This window comes from Toxorhynchites rutilus, chromosome 3 (genome assembly GCF_029784135.1).
Source record: "Toxorhynchites rutilus septentrionalis strain SRP chromosome 3, ASM2978413v1, whole genome shotgun sequence".
Classification (NCBI taxonomy): domain Eukaryota; kingdom Metazoa; phylum Arthropoda; class Insecta; order Diptera; family Culicidae; genus Toxorhynchites; species Toxorhynchites rutilus.
The window spans coordinates 161,547,994-161,568,902 of NC_073746.1; the positions used below are offsets into that span (position 1 = coordinate 161,547,994).

General features: G+C 35.8%; 3 protein-coding genes across 4 annotated transcripts in view; all 3 read right to left on the reverse strand.

Annotated features, from left to right (window-relative positions):
• LOC129777387 (larval cuticle protein A2B-like) overlaps positions 1 to 20,909 on the reverse strand; it is a 165,689-nt gene that overhangs the window by 115,799 nt on the left and 28,981 nt on the right. The gene's annotated exons all lie outside the window — the stretch shown is intronic.
• Positions 6,155 to 6,653, reverse strand: LOC129777392 (larval cuticle protein A2B-like). The gene is made up of 2 exons (XM_055783636.1): positions 6,596 to 6,653; positions 6,155 to 6,532 (listed from the first exon to the last, which is right to left on the reverse strand). The coding sequence occupies exons 1-2, from the start codon at positions 6,605 to 6,607 to the stop codon at positions 6,155 to 6,157; spliced, it is 390 nt and encodes a 129-aa protein (XP_055639611.1). The 5' UTR covers positions 6,608 to 6,653.
• Positions 15,647 to 16,208, reverse strand: LOC129777391 (larval cuticle protein A2B-like). The gene is made up of 2 exons (XM_055783635.1): positions 16,094 to 16,208; positions 15,647 to 16,037 (listed from the first exon to the last, which is right to left on the reverse strand). The coding sequence occupies exons 1-2, from the start codon at positions 16,103 to 16,105 to the stop codon at positions 15,660 to 15,662; spliced, it is 390 nt and encodes a 129-aa protein (XP_055639610.1). The 5' UTR covers positions 16,106 to 16,208; the 3' UTR covers positions 15,647 to 15,659.

A 20,909-nucleotide genomic window follows, 5' to 3' on the forward strand; every position in this document is an offset into this window, starting at 1 on the left:
CTATTTACTATTAAAAAGACAATAAATTACAAATATTTTTCAAATATCTCGAGAATGGCTACATTTAGAAGGAGATTGATAATAACCTTTTTTGTTTTAAATAACATCAGGATTCATAATTTCTGATTAAAAATGACTGCTAACATACAAAAACTCGAAGTTTCGAAAATTCTTAAAAATTCGATGTTCCACAAAGTTCGTCAAAAATAGTTTTACCATCTTGGGCCCATTTTTTAAATTTTCTACATGACTTCTATTTTAAATGAAAAAAATTTAAAAAATATAAAAAAATACAAATTTTTTGATGTCGCAGTTTATTTTGTAAATAAAAAAAAAGTGTACTAATTTTTCTTCTCAGTGTATATTTTTTTTTCAACAATACTCTATAACTCTTTCTAACACACTATTTCGGTACGACTCATATTTTTTGAGATATAAATTATCAAAGATTGCTTTTACTCAAATCGATACGCCCTTTTCAAAAGTTACGCTTGAGTCAAAAAATGAACCATGATGATGTATTTAGAAAAGTTGTTGGAAATTATAAGCAAATTCATAAAATTTCATGAACATGACGGTATAACACGACAAACATATTAGAAGGGATCATGTACTATAAAAAGACAATAAATTAAAAATATTTTTTTAAATATTTCGAGAATGGCTACATTTAGAAGGAGATTGATAATAACCTTTATTGTTTTAAATCACATCAGGATTCATAATTTGTGGCTGAAAATGATTGTTAACATACAAAAATTCGAAGTTTCGAAAATTCCTAAAAAATCGATGTTCCACAAAGTTCGTCAAAAATAGTTTTAACATCTTGGGCTCATTTTTTAAATTTTCTGCATGACTTCTATTTTGTATGAAAAAAATTTAAAAAAAATTAAAAAATTTGTATTTTGGATATTGTAAATTGAATTTTTATTTTGTAAATAAGAAAAAATACTAATTTTTTTCTCATTGTACATTTTTTTCATATTTAACCATCAATACTCTATAACTCTTTTTAAGACACTATTTCGGTACGACTCATAGTTTTTGAGATATAAATTATCAAAGATTTCTCTTACTTAAATCGATACGCCCTTTTCAAAAGTTGCGCTTGAGTCAAAAAATTCCCAATTTCTGTGAAAAACTCATATTTCCTCCAACCCAAACGGAATACACACTTTCATTGGAATCAAAAATACAACGTTTTAAAATCTGCATTTTTAGGATGATTTCATTTGGAATTGCTGATTAGGATAATCGACAAAATACGCCCTGAGGAAATCGATAGTGTAATTTCCTCAAAAATTCCAGTCATTGAGCTTCGTGTTCCATTTCTGTGAAGCTTAAATTGTTATGAATTTTCGAGTGGAATGAACACGCTTCTAAAACAAAACAAAAATCAATGAAATATGGCGCTTTTATGTGTTCGAATTTTTTTTATCAAAAATCGACACTCGGAGTTTTTTTTTGGAATACGAGACGAAACGGTTTTAAGTGCCAATAAAAATAGTTATCTCGATTTCTCTTTCGAAAATTTTTGCGGAATGTTGATTTGCACGATAATATACCTTTTGCAAAATATTAGCTCATTCGAACTTCATTTATTAGTGTTGCAGAGGTAAAATTAGAGTTTTTTTGAGAACCGAAAAATCACCGGAAATCGGGGCTTTCAAAAAATTGTTTTGATGCCAAATGTCTTAAAATTGCATGACACATCGAGATTTATAGTTATCTGAAACAATTTTTTTTTGATAAAAAATAGACTTCAAACGAAAAAACGACCAAATGCCAAAAAAAAATTTTAAATTTGTTTGACAATTTTTTTTGAGATAACAGTAAATCTCGACGGGTAATGCAATTTTAAGACATTTGGCACAATTTTTTTTGAAAACCCAGATTTTCGGTGATCTTTCGTTTTTCAAAAAAAAAACTCAAATTTCAACATCCGTGACACTAATAAATGAAGTTCGAATGAGCTAATATTTTGCATAGAGTATATTGTCGTGCAAATCAACATTTCGCAGCGAGTTTCGATTTAAAAAAAAACTTTTAAAAAACCAAAACCCTTATATTTCGTTCCGTATTCAGAAAAAAACGAAGTCCCAGAATGTCTACTTTTGATAAAAAAAAATTTTCGAGATGAGACTAGATTTCGAAGTTTCATGCAATTTTGGCATCAAATTTTTTTTTCCAAAACCCCGATTTCCTTTTTCCTCCCCTCTTGGATGATTTTTCGATTTTCAAAAAACTCAAACTTTGACCGCTTTGCGCCACTCTCCCTTAAGTCCGATTTAGCTGATAGTCGGCATAAAGTGTTTTTTCGAGGTGGTGAACATTTTTTGTGAGGTAACTTTTTGAAATTCGAGATAACCATTTTCATTGGCACCCTAATCCACAATCATTAGCCTGTTTCTCAAAGAATCGGTGTCTTATATCCAGCTGTTTGATAGTGTTCGATAAAGTTGTTGGCAATTAAAAATTACATGTTGATTCCATTTTTATATTACTTTTTCAAAATAGTTGTTCATATTTCTTTTTAAATTCAATGTTTTTTAAATACATATATAGTTCGGATTCGATTATACACAAACTCTGAAATATTTTAACGTTAAAGTGAAAATTAATTGGCTGTTATGAGTTCAGTGGAGTAAAAATCGTGATTTTGGTATTGTTAATCCCGCCACGTCCACGGACCTGTCAAACCACAACTCTCCTACTGGTGTTGTTGACACTACTTTCCAATTACTGTCTATCACTGCTACTACTGCCCCAACTACTACTGTTAACCGCGTACCGGACATGGAGTTGTCAACAGTAGTAAATGAAAACAATAAAAAGATTAAATGGTTGTGAAAAGCGAGAGTGATCAAATTGAACCTATTTTATATTATATTTTTTATTAGTATATATTGCAGCTAAATAGAACCTAAAACTAATCATTTATTGATAGAGGAATTACCAGGTAGTTTACAGAATTAGTAATCAAAATATTGAATTATTATTTGAAGTTTATTTGAAGATTGATTAAAAGCACCGCGAGTAAAAACTGGTTGTATAGAATAGTGCGGTAACGAGTTCTAGTGAGTTCTCTCTATTTTATATTTATAAGAATGATAACTGAAGAAACCTATGTATTTCTCAAGAAACTTGTATTTATCATTTTTGAATACACTGCACGGTTGTTCGAATAAATTGACAAAATTAAGATTCATTTGTGACCGTACAACAGGTATATTGGTATATTGAAAATTCAACAAGAATTGTTTAAAATGATATTGCAGCGAAATTAAGAAAGATAGAAGTTGGGTGTCAAAGAACGAATTGTAGAACGATTAGAAAGTATCAATTTGGTTGATACAAACATTGAAGTTTATTTTGAATTTTTTTGGATAAAATTAAGAATAATACCTTAAAACCACTAAATTTAAGGTTTTTCACTTCTAAAATGTTGCTTAAATCTACTTCTTTCAAAGTTTCACAACTGTATCCTGTATAAAATTTTCTCGTCTTTTTAGCGTAATCAACAGAATTGCCCTACGTAGCGTAAGGCCAGTTCAAGGCCAACAGAGCCTGAAGCAGAGAAAAAGTTTAATAACTCTTTCATCGTTGGGATTCGAACATATGCGTAAAAGATTTTTTTTCATCAAATATGATCTTCTAACACCTTCTCAAAAAATTCGGATTTTTATATGAAAAAGGTATTTTACGACTTTAAGGAGATGAGTCAAAAATTAAATTCTTCTCAAAAAAAATATTTTTGTTTGACTCGAATATATACAGTGAAAAGAAATCGGAGATTGAGTCCACCCTGTATAGATAAAGCTCATAAAAAAATCGAAAAACTGAGATAACAAAAAACGGCTATGTAACGCTTTAGATATTTCATTTTTACATACTGGTAAAAAATTTCAGCCATATCGGTCGAGTAGATCCTGAGATATCAATATTATTAGCTGAAAAAACATGTTTTCGAGAAAAACGCGTTAAAAAATTCGTACAGTAACAAAACTATATCTCTTGATGTGACCTCATACTTTCGGCTGTAACTTACCAACGAAATCGAATATAAAAAAATCAACATTTCTGCTTCCCAAAAATGCAAAAATTCTATTTTTTCAACCTTCCATACCATATTTTTTCAACCATGTGAAATTCAACTATGCGGTTATTTCAACAGTATATTGGAAATGTTATTTTTCCTAGAAATATTTCGATTCGCTGTGAAGGTCTTCTTTGGCAATAAGGAGGGCTGTTGATTCCGGACTGTGTAGTAGAAATTCGCAAATGACCTATTTTATACTCTCACTCTTTGCATCATTGCAACCGGGTGGAACGTAAGTCGCAAAATTCTCATTCTCCTTAGTGTCCGTAGAACAAGTACTGCATTCGCATTTCGAGTGAGTGATTTACGCGTGACTGATTCGTATTAGTATATAAGAAATATATATTTTATAACAAATTTACCATATAAAAAATTATGAATTTCTATACCGTTCTGAATCATATTTCGGACGCTTAAGGCATATGATGCACAAAACAGATCTAAACTTTATGCACAGGTATTATTTGGTTGATATGCTTTCTGCTTTGGTATCTATTTGATTGAAATCATGTAAAAATCATCGAATAAAATGCTTTTCAAATGAAGCGAATAAGAATCAAACTTCGGACACTAAATCAAATTTCGGACAGATTGAATTCATATTTCGAACACTTTATTTTGTAATTTTTCAGACGAAAATTACATTACACTTGATTATATTTTATAGTCAACTGCGAAACACTTACCAAGCAATCACAGTAAACTGTTAACGATGATGAGAACTGCTGAAACACAGGAGAAATTTAAATATTTATAAACGGGTTAATTCTACGTGCTCACGCTAAGCAAACGTCAAACACAAACGATAATGAGTACTGTTGTCAGATTTCTGCCGATTATGTTATAATTCAAATGTAGTTCTCATGTGAAATGATAGTGAAACTAAGGGATCACCCTAAAGAAGCAATTGAGATATTAATTTGATAATTATATCATCAGTGCATTTAGTGCGTGCACCCGTGGCCGAGTGGTTAGCGTCCCACACTATCATGCCGGGTGTTCGGGTTCGATTCCCGTTCTGGATGGGGGATTTTTCGTCAAAGAAAATTCTTCCGGCTTGCACTGTGGTCACGCGTATTCTAGAGCTTGCCACTCTAGAGTACATTCAAGGCGTGTTATTCGGCATAGAAATCTTTACCAAGTATTAATGAACGACGCTAGTTAATGAATACGTTGAGACGGCAAAAGTTCCACAGGGAACGTTAACGCCATTCAAGAAGAAGAAGAAGCATTGAGCATTTCAAGATATTAGAACAAAGTGTCCGAAATATGATTCAGAACGGTAGATCGTCGAGGAGTGATAAAAATAACGTAAATCCATCAATAAATGACTGAGCAATTGATTATTAATTGATGGAACTGGTGTAAATAAGATTGAATTAAAAGTATTATAATTTAACGAAAAATGTAATAGAATTAAAAACAAACCGAAACAAAGTGGTTTATCTTTCCGGCGATGTCTTCTAACGTTTCTGTCGGTAAAAAAAGTCAATTCATAGGAATAACACAAATTAGTAGGTTTTTTTCTATATATTATAGTTATTTTCAACACTTTCGGCTGGTTCGTCACAGCTACTTGAAGTTCAATTCTGCCAACTTCTAATACGTGAAGATTGGATTTTCGCAGTTGCGTTAGCGAAATTTTCAAATATTGCTCATCTTGCTTGGACGCTTTTTTGAGAACTGGATCAGAATTAGAATATGTGAATCACTAGCTCACACTTACAAAATGAAGAATGTTCGGGATTTTTAAACGCACACTCAGAAAAAATACATCAAATTAAAGTTGGCCTAATCTTGATCGTGCTACCCTTTAAGTGAGGAGGAATGTAATATTGTTTTGTATTGTTTGGCCATATAATGCATAATGCATATAACAGGCTTAAAGTATGGATTTTTTTTTCCGACACGATAGATTCAACAGATTCAATAGACTACAAATTTGAGGGATAAATAAACATGGAAAAATTAGCAACACAACATTTAAAAATATATTTTACTAATTTATTCATAATCAATTTGAGCTACTTAAAAAACGCAACAACGAGCTCCCTCCTAATAGTGATGTCCGTGATGCGCTGGAACTGCCAGAATCTTATGCACTGGGGCGGCCAGAATCTTGTGCACCTGCTGTGGAGCCTGGTGTCCCTTGATTGGCTCACGGTGAACCTGAGCAATAAATCCACTTTTGCCATCAACGTGGTAAGTTACGGTACGCTTGTGACCATCGGCATCGATCAGATAGTATTCTCCCTGAGTTTGATGATCGTGACGAGTCTCCTTGCGTCCGTGAACATCACCGGTATGATCATCATGAATATCGTAGTGGAAATCATATTGAACTGGACCATGATGTTCTTCTTCCTGATGATGGTACTGAGGTGCGGCAACGATCGTTCCAACACAGGCAAGAGCAACAATGGCGGAAATGATCTAAAATAATGAAATGAAGAGTTTAATATTCAACATTAAAAAAATATATTCCTCCAAACCTACCTTGGAAGACATTATTGTTTGATCGAATTTTGTCAGCTAGATAGCGAGTGAACAAGTGATTACTAAGTGATATCCTCAGTGCGTCGCTGTCATTGCTTTTATATTGAAATTATTTGTGGCGCCATTCTTCCCATTCTTCTAGAACTACTTTCTTTTTTGGGGGTCTGTCGAACAAGTAACTGGAAGCATTACCTCACGTAGTGTGCGAACAACAGCGTGCGGTTATTATGCCCTTGCTGTGAACCAATTCAGCATAAGCATTTTTTTTTTCGTTTTACTAATATTTAGTAATTCATTCCTAACATGATCAAGTTCATTTTAATGATCACACCATAGGGGAAGAGAGGGTGCAATCTATTTTTTTGCCAACGTCAGCATTGAATTGTATAAATGATTCTTCTTTGCATAATTTTTTAAAGATTACATTACATTGCCTTTCTAATTTTTTTAAAACATTTTGTCATATTTTACAGTTTTATTCCGATTAAGTGTGTGGTACCGATACTGTAACCAAAGATGCCAACCAAATTTATGAAATGGCTGGATAAAGAAAAACTGAAACAAGCTAGAAAGATTTTTTTTCTCAATTCAGTTTATATTAGCAATACAAATAACGATATACAATGGCCGTGTCAGTATGTAGCATTTAAAATTCTCTTTATCCTGTGTGTATCATACATTGTAATATTTTACTTTCGTTTAAAATATTACATGCATTACTTTTCTTTATGCATGTCTACATAATTATTGGACGCTTGAATTCCTCGCATAGTTTTTGTTCTTGTTATACTTCTTATTTTGTATTCTGAAAATGAGAAATGCGGCAGAATCAGAATCGTTGTAATGATTTCTCTTAATTTAGAAAAAGCGAAATCATTGCCAAACTTTTTTAGGGATAATTTAACCCCAACAGAAAGATACATTCTTGTTTTCGTTTACAGTGAAGTCAGTAAAATCCTGGTTTCGGATCTCTTTAAATTCGTTATCGATACCCTGAACGTCTTTTCGATCGCAAATACTTGAAAGGCTTTTTGAAGGACCAAATGCGCCTTCTACAATGAACGGAAAAAAATAGTGGGGGAACACCTATAACTTTTCAACTACTGGACCGATTCAGATGACATACATATCAAATTGAAGCCAATCAGGTTCTTTGAAAAATTACACTGGCATGTTTTTTTTTCCATGTTTCTATTTTCTGTCTAATGAGCTACCACAACCTAAATATCTTAACTTTAGAAAATCATGACTAAAAACGAAAAAAAAACACATATTTGATTTTTGAATACCTTATGTAAAAAAAATCCTCAGCCTTCAAGAAAAAACGTGAAAAATATTGCACCCGAAACCATGTAAAATATAAAAAACAGATAGGTACAATGCACCCGTGGCCGAGTGGTTAGCGTCTCACATTATCATGCCGGGTGTTCGGGTTCGATTCCCGTTCTGGCCGGGGGATTTTTCGTCAAAGAAATTTCCTTCGGCTTGCACTGTGGTCACGCGTATTCTAGAGCTTGCCCCTCGGAATACATTCAAGGCGTGTTATTTGGCTTAAGAAATCTCAACTTAGTATTAATAAATGACGCTATTTAAAATGCATACGTTGAGACGGTAAAAGTTTTACAGAGAACGTTAACGCCATTCAAGAAGAAGAAGGTACAATCAATAATTAGGAAAAAAAATCCAAATTTTTTGCAAGATTAATATTTTTTCAAAAAACTAATACTAATTGATATGTCGATCATCTAAATCGGTCCAGTAGTTAAAAAGTTAAATTTTTTTCTAAATTACATTTTTGCTAATCGAAATTTGAGACAAAAGTGTTCGGAATTTGAGTCAATGACAAAAATGGTGTAAGGATTTTGATACAAATTTAATCTATGTACAGTAATACCTGTTTTTGCGCGGTTTTTCATGCGATTTTTTGGTGCGATTTTTTTGCGCGATTTTTTTGTGCGTTTTTTTTTTCGTGCGAAAAAATAACATCATTAATCTCGTACGACTTTTTTTGTGCGGTATTTGAAAAAAATTAAGTCATTTGGTCATTTTTTCTATCTTTGACATGTATTTTATCGCTCTATTTACATGGCGATTGTGCCCAATGTTGCCACACGTACAGATTTATCTGGAATGGTACAGATTTTTTCGTTATTTTTGGTACAGATTCTGTACGGTACAGATTTTCGTTAAAAAGTACAGATTGGTACAGATGTTTTTTTTTTTTTTTTATCCAAAATATATATTTTTATTAAGGCTCATATGGCGTCAGCCTAACGGGGCCGGGAGTTCAATATTTCGACAATGTTTGCCTTATAACTATGTTAGTAATATGTAACCGATTACTCGCGGTTGGCTCGAGGTTAGTATTACAAGTGTTTTCGTAATTGTGATGTTGCTGTCTCCAATGCTCTGTACCTGTGCCCGACACGGGATACTTCCTTTTGGGATGCAGCTGACCATTAATCAGCAACGCCCCCTAGTCTGGTACAGATGTTTTCCGTGTATGAAATTTCTTACATTTGAATAAAGCAACATTAAGGTACATGACGACTTTTACGCCGCAGTATCGCTTGGTGCTGCCGATCATAAAAGCATTTGCAATGCAATAATTGATCAGTTTCAATAGGACGGAATTTTTTACAAGGATCGTCTGAAAGGATTCGCGTCGGACGATGCGACCGTGATGATAGGGGTTTCGAATTCCGTAATGCGCGTTATAAAAATCCCAGATGTAGTAGCCGTCAAATGTTATTTTTTCCCATTTTTCTTTTTCTTTTTTAAATGCATTCGCTGGCTTTGTGTGCTAGTTACGCATGTGAGAAAATCCCTGACTGCCTTGACCATTCATTCATACCTAAATATCCAATAGCCCAAAAAGGACTAACGGATTCGAGGTAATACAGGAAATTTTGGAACTATTTTTTTCATGCTAATAAAATATTGTTTCCACTACAACGAATATTTTCGATGGTACAGATTTCTGCTACAAATTTTTGAAAGAAAAAGTACAAACGAGATTTTTAACCCCTCTGGTACAGGTGAAAATGTGACAACATTGGTTAGGAGTACTAACTTCTGGACATTTTTCAGAAGCTCATGCTGTGGATAATGGCGATGCAACCGATACCATATTAAGTTGGTTGATATCATTGATTATGCAGGGGATTCCGTTCGACCGACACGAGAAGGATCTGCAGTATTTGAAGTGCAACATATGCCATCCATCGTTTACCTTGTAAAAAATGTAAATTACAACACCATCTGGATGTAAATCTAACGTAAATTCGTCAATTCGCACTCTCTGTGCCTAAACAATGTAAACTATACAAAAATAAATCAATAACTGCAAAAACAAAATTCAAATATTTTCCAAGTGTAATATTTTAAAAAAGAATAGCTGATTAGCAATAGTATAATATGTCGATCATTCGAATCGGTTTAGTAGATTAACAGTTATGAGCCAATGGCTCTAGACATGTGTTATCGAATCTGCATATGAACCATTCCATGAGGTTATACACCAGAGAACCGAATTTCAAATCTTGTTCTAGAAGAAAATCGAAAACTTTATTTGAATAAGCACTAGTTAAATTAAAAATTCTTGGAAACGAATTCGATTTTTATGCACCTACCTTCGAGAGAGGTGAGTTTAAAAAACTACATAATTATATTAAGAATATTTTACATTTTCACTATAAATGTTTCTTGAGATATCTCTGCACTCGCTTGACCAAACTTCAATGTCTATATGTATATATAATTAAATATAATGTCTATATAATTAAACACTTGGTTGAAGAACCGTTGGTAGATCTAGGATTCATTTTGTAATTTGTGAGAAACAAGGATTTGAAAAACAGCGTTGTCACGTCACAAAAATAGAGCATTTTTTTAGTTTATCAGATGAACCTTAACTTAAAACATTTTTATACTTGGGTTTCTTTGAGCAAACAATTTGGTTGAGATTTGAGATCGGTCCACAAATAGAGAAGAAACACCTGTCTCCAGAAGTTGTTGTGACGTTACGCAAAGTATACGATCCATTCCGGTGTGATGTGACAACATTTTGACTCACTACAAAAAATTTTTTTTACGTTTTCATGTATAAATCACACAAAATTAAACAATGGTATAGTAAAATTGAGAAACTTTCCTACAAGAATCATCAGTTGGTAAATATTTTATAGTTAGATTGGCTTGTTGTCAGTCAAATACTTTTGGGATGTCGCAACACTCCACTTTTTGCTGCTTCCGACTATTTAACATTAATATTGTATTTTTAGTTCCGCTTCGAAACATACAAATGAACCTTCTTCTATGTTTTGTTAACAATAGATGAACGTAGATTCAAGAATATAGAATATAACTTGTTTCGACTTCCGATTTGCTGATAATAGTATTGGATGACAAAAAAATATGGAAAACCCATACGATTTGGGAATTGGGTGCAGGTGTCTCACTAGCGGAAGTCGAGTATCGTATTCCGATGTCATTTTGAAATTAAGGATGGTGACTTCCGGTTCGTCAAAAGGGGATCTTAAGGCAGGAAATGGCATGAAATCGCATAATACGATTGTGAATGGTAGAGTTGGCATATATCCATGGGTACCCGAAGAAGAATGAAAAAGGAGAATAAAGTTTGATAGTGAGCAGATAGGATTTAAGAGAGTGGGAGATAATATGTGAGTGATAAGAACATAGCCTTAGAGAGACCCGTGTGGATTTAGACAAAGAAAGTGCACATAGAAATGCACACGCAAACGCCAACGGTCAACGATCAAAGTCAACGTAAAAGCCAAACTCTTTTTCAACACGCAAACAATAACGCCCTTGCGCACATGCACACGAATTCATACGAAGAGTTTCTTAAAAGTATTTGACAGCAAAATCAGATGCCTTCCAACGGTTGTGAGCGCCATGGTTTGATATTCCTACCCCTCTCTAAGGGAAGCTACCATACAAATGAAACCCAAATTACTATGTTTCTATGATGGTTACATACCCCTTCCCTCCTCTCTAAGTTGAGGGCTGCCATATAAATGAAAAAAAATTCTGCATAACTCATCACAATCAAGCAAACGGAAATAAATTTGGGATATAGAGAATTTAGGGGGCAATAATTATTTATATGATGATTTGACAATCCTTCCCCCTCTCTAAAAACAAAGGGGCTGCCATACAAATGGAACACAAACTTCTACATAACTCGAGAGCTAATCAAGCAATTGGAACCAAATTTGGGATGTGGAGATGACTCCCCTCTCTTCTCTAATAATACACATGTTTCAACCAAACATGACAATTGAAAATTTTCGGAAAACACTCGGAAACTTAGAAAAATTCAATTCGCATATGGTCGGGGTTCTGCAAAAAAAAACCAAGCGCCATTTTTTTCAATATTGAGTTACTTACACCATTGAATGCAGAAAATAATAATCCATCGACTGTAAAATGACCCTGTCTTTCGGATAATTGACAACAGCTCCAAAACAAAAATTCTGTGTAGCAGACTGTAAGAAAAACGAAATTGCATTCAAACAAAGTGAACCATAAACCCATAATATGGCATCGGACGGTAGTGATCGTTTTCTCCAAGAAGACAGATCCGAATCTTCAACAGATTTTTGTGCTTCGGACAGCTCCTGGAATCAAATGTCTTCGGGATCTGGTTGGTAAGACAGCCTACGGACTGCAATGAAGTATAGAAGCGCTGATCTGCATTTTTCAAAATTCCGTTCAATCACAGCGAACCAAGTTTAATGCATTCTTGAATCAATTTATTATCATTTATTAAGATATTATTTTGTCATAAACAGCAATAGTGAGTCCATATTTACACCATTCATGAAATTAGTCAAGAGCCGTTACACAATACTAATGTGTTATGTAATGATATTGTGTTAATAGGTAGCATGGACTTGGTTCGATCTGGCTGCAAAGAAAACTAAGTTTTGCGTGTCTAGCAGAAACATAATTTTGTTTTCTTCATATTTCTACAGGTTCTGAATCAGAAATTGACAAATATGTGTGCTCATAGAATAAAAGGGAGTGTTGATTTGACATCCTGTTTGTAACACGTGAGCGATAAAACGATAGATTTGATCCGATACAGTCAATTAGTGGGAGCCCAAACTTCAAATTGAAATATCTCAAAATAATGTTTTTGGCGCTTGGTTAGTTTTGGCAGAACCCCGACCATCTTCTTCTTCTTCTCCAATGGCACTAACGTTCCTAGAGGAACTTCGCCGTCTCAACGTAATATTAATTGCGTTATGTTCTACAATTACATAGTGACAAGCGTTGTTAGTTCATTTGATGTTTGCGCTGATGAAATTGATTCTTGTTCGAAGGTGGAAATGGATTTTAATGTGAAAAAACGCACTCCAATATCTTCTTCTATCTATATAAAAAAATGGATCATCGAATGTGTTTTTTTTTCCAAAATATATATTTTTATCAAGGCTCATATGGCGTTAGCCTGACGGGGCCGGAGTTCAATATTTTAACAGTTTTTCTTATTATCTATGTTAGTAATATGTAACCGATTACTCGCGGTCGACTCGAGGTTAGTATTACAAGTGTTCTCGTAATTGGGATGTTGCTGTCTCCAATGCTCTGTACGTGTGCTCGACACGGGATACTTCCTATTGGGATACAGCTGACCGTTAATCAGCAACGCCCCCCTAGTATGTACCCCATATCTAGCGTGGTGCGTCTTCTCGACTCGAGGAATCCAGGATGGAATGGTCACTAGCCGGCGCAATCATCAGCTCGTGTAAAGTTGTCATGAGCGGTACAACCTTTGGCTCTTGTTGAATCATCAGTGGACTGCACAACCTTTGGCCCGTGTATCTGTAAAGAGTGTGTGTATGTATTGCCGCGACTAAGTAAAAGTTTATCGTTTGGATAGGAGGGATATGAAACGGGGACACAACGAAGGAAACATCATTAAACGTTGACATCGGCGTTTCTGAGGAACAGGTATAGATGAAGCAGAAGATCAGGCTACCTAACATATCCCGGACGGGGATATCCGATTGTCTGCCTTGTGCTCTCAGTGCTCTAGAGAGCTGAGAGCGAGCAGCATGGAACCGGATACACGACCAGACAACATGCTCGATGTCGTGGTAGCCATCGCCACAATCACAAAGATTGTTTGCTGCGAGCCCAATGCGATAGAGATGCGCGTTTAGGTTGTAGTGATTGGACATAAGCCAAGATATCACACGAATGAAATCACGACCTACATTCAATCCCTTAAACCAAGCACTCGTCGAAACCTTAGGGATAATCGTGTGTAACCAACGACCGAACTCATCACCACTCCACATGCGCTGCCAACTAACGAGTGTGTCCTGACGAGGAATGTGAAAAAATTCATTATAGGCAATTTGCCTTTCAAAAAGTGTGCCTTCTGAAGCGCCCACCTTAGCTAGCGAGTCCGCTTTCTCATTCCCCGGAATCGAGCAATGAGAGGGAACCCATGCTAAGGTAATCTTGAATAATTTTTCGACCAAAACACTCAATAGTTGTCTTATTCTTGTTAGGAAATAAGATGAGCGTTTATCAACTTTCATTGAGCGGATTGCCTCTATTGAGCTGAGACTGTCTGAAAAAATAAAATAATGGTCGATGGGCAATGTTTCAATGATCCCCAGTGCGTAGTATATCGCACCCATTTCTGCGACATACACGGAACAAGGATCTTAGAGTTTGAAAGAGGCACTGGAATTTTCATTGAAGATGCCGAAGCCAGTGGACCCGTTTATGTATGAACCGTCAGTAAAGAACATTTTATCAGATCCAACTTTCCCATATTTTTCCGAAAATATCGACGGAATAACATTGGAGCGTAGGTGATCTGGTATTCCATGGATTTTTTGTCGCATGGACAGATAAAAAATGACAGAGGAATTGCAGAAGTATGGGAAGCAAACTTGGTTGGAGATGCCTGGTGAAGGGTGCACGTCGTGGGTAAGGTACTCATGGTATAAAGACATAAAACTTGACTGAGGAGTCAGTTGTAGTAGATTTTCGAAGTTATCAATCACCAATGGATTCATGATCTTGCAACGGATGAGAAATCTGTAGGATAATTCTGTGAACCGAAGAGTAAGCGGGGGTACTCCTGCCAAAACTTCGAGACTCATCGTATGTGTCGAATGCAAACACCCCATGGCTATACGCAAGCAACGATATTGTATCCTCTCCAGCTTGAGAATATGAATCCTGGCAGCTGATCGGAAGCAAAAACTGCCATATTCTAACACTGACAATATCGTTGTTTTGTACAACTGAATGAGGTCTCCTGGATGGGCACCCCACCATGTTCCGGTAATTGTTTGGAGAAAATTGATTCTTTGCTGGCATTTCTGTTTCAAATACGCAATGTGTCTCCCCCAGGTACATTTAGAATCAAAATATACACCCAGGTGTTTGAAAAACATAGAGTGTTGGATCGTTTTGCCGGATAGGTAAAGCTGGAATTGGGCGGGTTCGTGCTTCCTAGAAAAAACGACCATTTCAGTTTTCTCCGTAGAGAATTCGATACCCAGCTGGGCCCTCACCACGTGAACAGATTGTTCATGGTATCTTGCAACGACTTTTGCAGAGCGACGGGATTAGTACCCGTGATGAAAATGTGTTGATAAGAGCAAAACTCGAGAAAGGAATTGTCCGATTTAGGGCTGTCTTCATTCTATCATATTTTCTGTATCGAACATTTATTACATGTAACGGAGAAACATGTTATTTGCAAGTGGTTGAAAAATCTTCGAGAATTGTGTCTGAAAATAATCTGATATTATAATGATGAGTTTTGGTAGAAGTACTAGGAAATTTTCAATAAAAGGTAATTTTAAAGGGTAGATTAGAAGATCAATCAATGAACAGTTCTGCGATTGGACCCATTTACGTGCGCTTAAGAATGTGATAACGAAAAATAATTTTTGGGTGGGACGAAGTTTATATTTATATTTCAGCTGAACACTTTTGACGAAAATAAAATTATCCAATTGAAATAATTTATTAATTTGAATTTGTACTATACTTTTTTAACAGTTAACTAGTAATGATGCCCATGATGCACTGGAACTGCTAGAACCTTATGTACTGGAGCAGCCACAATTTTGTGCACCTGCTGTGGAGCTTGGTGTCCCTTGACGGGTTCACGGTGAACCTGGGCGATGAATCCGCTCTTGCCATCAACGTGATAAGTCACAGTGCGCTTGTAGCCGTCAGCATCGATCAGATAGTACTCTCCCTGAGTTTGGTCATCCTTGCGAGCTTCTTTGCGACCATGGACATCGCCGGTGTGATCATCATGGACATCATAGTGGAACTCGTAGTGGACTGGACCGTGGTGTTCTTCCTCATGATGGTGGTGCTGAGGTGCGGCAGCGATTACACTGACACAAGCAAGCGCAACAGCGACGACGATAATCTACGACCAAAGATAAATTATATACATATGCAAATAAAGCATCAAATATTATTAACCTTAGAAACCATTGTGAAAATGTGAAAAATTTTCTGAAACTAACAGTTGAACAACGAATCGCAGACTAATGTTTTCCTCTAACACTTCAGATCTTTTATAATAGAAACATTCGAAGCGTTTCACTATTGCTGCTCACCCTTAGGATATTATTGCTTTCCTAAGTCGCTATTCAATGTCACACTGGAAAGTGGTTACGCGAATTTCTCTCTCCATTTTCTAGCACCTGTTTAGCTTTGGTACTTTCGACCTGTGTACCGGGTCACTTTCGTTTTTGGTTCGCGAATTATGTAGTGTTTCTGCTCCCATGAAGGCACGATATTGCAGTTCAAATGAAAAAAACAGTACGGAATCCTGTTTACCTTCGTATAATTAATTGTTATTATAAGTTATTATAATACTGACAAATTTGCAAAAACTATAATTTGTAGGTTCGAAATCATTTTATTTAGAATATATATGACTGATAATTACATTGGTAAGAATTAATTACATTGGTAAGCTAGCCAATAGGTAATTCTAGGAAATGAAGATACGGATTCGAAGTAAGAAGAGTAGGCAGACATAAAAATCACCTTTCACACCCAGAAAAGTTGTGTCTCTATTATACTAAGCCATCAGACATTTTTTTCAGAGTACTCACATGAGTTAGAATAGTGATGCTTCATCGAAAAATGTATTGAAAATTCTAAAAACGGTTACAACTTCTCAATATTGGAAAAAATTACAAACAATGAACATGTTAAAACTATCATGGCAAAAGAAACGAGTACGGAACTTCCGTTCTAAAAATAGTGTGCAATCCCAGTTGAAACAAAATACGAACGATGTGTGAAAACACCGATCCCGAATCTGATTCTTTTGCGGAACGGTTAATAGTTAATCATAGTAATAACAACCATACAATCATGAATGAAATCAGCTGTTTCGAACGTGTGAAAACGAATTGCCGGAATCCTAGGTAAAACAACAAAAATCGTAAATCTCACATATTGAATCGTACTAGAACAAGAACGAGGTAGAGAGGGTAAATGAAGTTGCAATTTACGCTAAACCTGACCGAAAACAATTAAACGCGCGAACCGGTTCTCAAGATGCTTAATAAAAATAACGCAAAACGCGAAACGAAACTAGAGTAAATCGTGGGTTCAATCCAACAGCTTAATTTCGTCGTCGAAAAACAAGTCAAGCTTGATCTGTACTTGGCGTCGGAATGCTTAACATACGCTGAAGGTGTAAAATGTGTTTTTTTCTAGAAACAAAATAAAAAGAGCTAATGGATATCATTATATTAACAGCAGTTTTAACCAGAATCAAAAGTTTCAAATATGACTTTAAAGAAATAACAACGAAATACAATCTAACAAGATATTGGGAGTAAAATAAAATGTAAAAATAATTAAATGTAACGCCTAGACCTCGATCATTTCATGATAAATCGCAATGATGCTTGCATTTATTGATTGGAAATATTTCTACATATCTATCATAATAGAGACAATTCAATGCTTTTCGAAACAAACGAAAAAGATAAAATGAATGATAACAGTGTAGTATCAAAGAACCAATTGTAGAGGGGTTTGAGAGCTTCAACTTGGTTGATATAAACAATCAATCATGGATGAAAATTAATAAAGACAGCTAAGTAGCGTATTTTTTAATTAGATTCGGTTTAAGGCAAACAGTTGGGACTCAAAAAAAGTTCAATAACTCTGTCATAGTTAAGATTTGACTACATGCGGACTCGATTACATACAGTCAGCTATTTTTACGGTATATAATCGGAATCGAATAGAAAAAAATAGTTTTATATACGTGTTTTGTTTGTTTTTTTGAATATAAAACAATAAAAATTTAAAAGAAAAACTCAATAATGCATCTAAGTTTCGTGAAAGTATTTGAGAAAAAAACTGCCCTTCCAGCATTAGTTGTGCACCAAATTTCAGCGTCGAAAAATAATATCACTCATAATTTCAACCAGATTCCGCATGTGGTAACATTTCGTTTTCAGCATAAAAGATACCGATCCATTATCTTCTTTATCCAGAAAATTGGGCCAACACCGATTTGATGTGATCTAAAAAAATCTTTTCCAGACCCTGACATTCCATCTCCGTGTTTTTTCTAAATTTTGTGTGGTTTGAAATCAGAGGTGAACTCGGCGATTCTCGTCGGATCCAATCAAATTCTGACTATCGAATGTTTTGCATTTTTTTGTTTAATTAGAGGGGCTGGCCCGATTACGATGATCTTTGGTGATTTTTAGTCGTGATTGAAGATGCACCCGTGTGTGCATTGGAGCTTTTCTGGGACATTCTGGGGCTTCTTCTGAATAAAACGTCCCTGCATTAGCCTGGAACTAATAGACAAGCTCAACTCGTCTCTAGTTCTCGTAGCTGATTTCAATAGAACAATGTTTGATAGTAGTTTGATTTGGTCTACGTCCTTAGCTATAGTTCTACGGAGACGTCTGGCAAAATCAGTTGAAATGAGAATTTTTTTTTTATTTTGACGGAATATGTTTAGGACATATTTCTGTTCCATGAAGGAATAAACTCAGTTTAAGAACCGCGATTAAGAACAAAACACCAGGTTTATTGATGAAAGTAGTGTTCCTAATCCACGATAATGCGCGGCCCCATTCTGTTTGCGTAACTCAAGAGCAATTGAAAAAATCCAAATGGACTGTGTTCGAGCATGCTCCTTACTCCCCAGACCTTGCCCCTAGCGACTATCACTTATTCCCGGTGATGAAACAGGCGTTCGGCGGTCAACGATTCGATAACACGGAAGAAATTCGTGACGCAGTTACATCGTACTTCAAGAAGTTGGACGCTACGCACTTCGCACTCGGATTAGAAAAACTCGTGCCACGCTATGAAAAATGCCTCGAACGTTACGGCGATTATGTAGCAAAATAGAAAATAAAACGTAGATTACGCAAATCACCTTGTTTTTGTCCTAACTTTATTTTTCCGCGACTTCTAGAGCACTGGAACCTATTTTTTAAACCACCCTCGTATATACCAGAAATTTGTGTGTTTCTAGAAAACTAGCTGACCCGGCAAACTTCGTCCCGCCTAAAATTTGTTGTGATGTTATCAATACCTTCAAAAATTCACGTTTTCTTACTATGAGCAAGTTCATGGGTTCAATCGCAGAACATTGATTGATATTCTAATCGACCCCGTTGAATTTACCTTTTACTATAAAATTCCTAGTATTTCTAACAAAACTCATCATTATAATATCAGATTATTTTCAGACACAATTCTCGTTCAATATTTTTCAACCACTTGCGAATAACATGTTTCTCCGTTACATGGAATACATGTTTGATACAGAAAATATGATAGAATAAAGACAGCCCTAAATCGGACTATTCCTTCCTCGAGGTCTGCTCGTATCAACACATCCGGCGATCCTTTTGTTTGGTATAGATAGAAGAAGATATAGGAGTACGTTTCATCACATTAAAATCCATTTCCAGTTTCGAACAAAGATCAATTTCACTGGCGCGAACGTCGATTGAACTAACAGCACTTGTGACTATGTAATTGTAGAACATGTGGGGATTAAATTTTCCGAATTTTCCCCTTTTCCTTGAGAGTTTTCCGAAAATTTTCAATTGTCATGTTCGGTTGGGATATTTTTGGTTGAAATATGTGTAATATTAGGCTGTCAAAAAAGTCCTACGGTATTTTTTTTTTGAATTTTCATTTGTTCATAAAATTAGTTACAATCATCTGTTTTAAGTCAAATATGCGCCGTTTTGTTCGATGACTTGTTCCCAACGAGATGTCAACTTCATAATACCCCTGTTATAGAAGCTCGCTTCCTTATTGGCAAAAAAAACTCGGATAGCCAATTTTCACAGGCCTCTTTTGTGGCTAACTTCTGACTACCTAGCTCGTTCGCCATGGACAAAAACAGGTGGTAGTCACTTGGTGCAAGGTCCGGACTATACGGCGGATGCAAAAGAACCTCCCATCCGAGCTCCCGGAGCTTCTGGCGCGTCACCAAAGAAGTGTGTGGCCTGGCGTTGTCCTGATGGAAGACAATGCGGCCTCTGTTTATCAAAGATGGCCTCTTCTTCATGAGTGCTACCTTCAAGCGGTCCAGTTGTTGGCAGTACAGGTCCGAATTGAACGTTTGGCCATAGGGAAGCAGCTCATAATAGATTATTCCTTGACAATCCCACCAAACACACAGCAGAACCTTCCTGGCCGTTAATGAGGGCTTGGCCACCGTCTGAGCCGCTTCAGCGGGCTTCGGCCACGACCGTTTGCGCTTCACGTTGTCGTAAATGACCCACTTTTCATCGCCAGTCACCATCCGCTTCTGAAACGGGTCGATTTTGTTGCGATTCAGCAGCGATTCACATGCGTCGATACGGTCAAAGATGTTTTTTTGCGTCAACGTGTGTGGCACCCATACATCGAGCTTCTTTGTGAATCCAAGCTTCTTCAAATGGTTAATAACGGTTTGATTACTTATCCCCAGCTCTTGACCGATGCTACGGCTGCTACTATGCCGGTCTTTCTCGGCTAATTCAGCGATTTTGTCGCAATTTTCGACGACAGGCCTTCCGGAGCGTGGCGCATCTTCGACGACCTCTACACCAGAACGAAAACGTTGAAACCATCGTTGTGCGGTGGAAATGGAAACTGTATCGGGTCCATAAACTGCACAAATTTTATTGGCAGCTTGAGATGCATTTTTGTCTTTGTCATAGTAGTACTGTAAAATATGTCGGATTTTCTCTTTATTTTTCTCCATATTTGTGACACTATAACTCACGAACGACTTAACCAAACA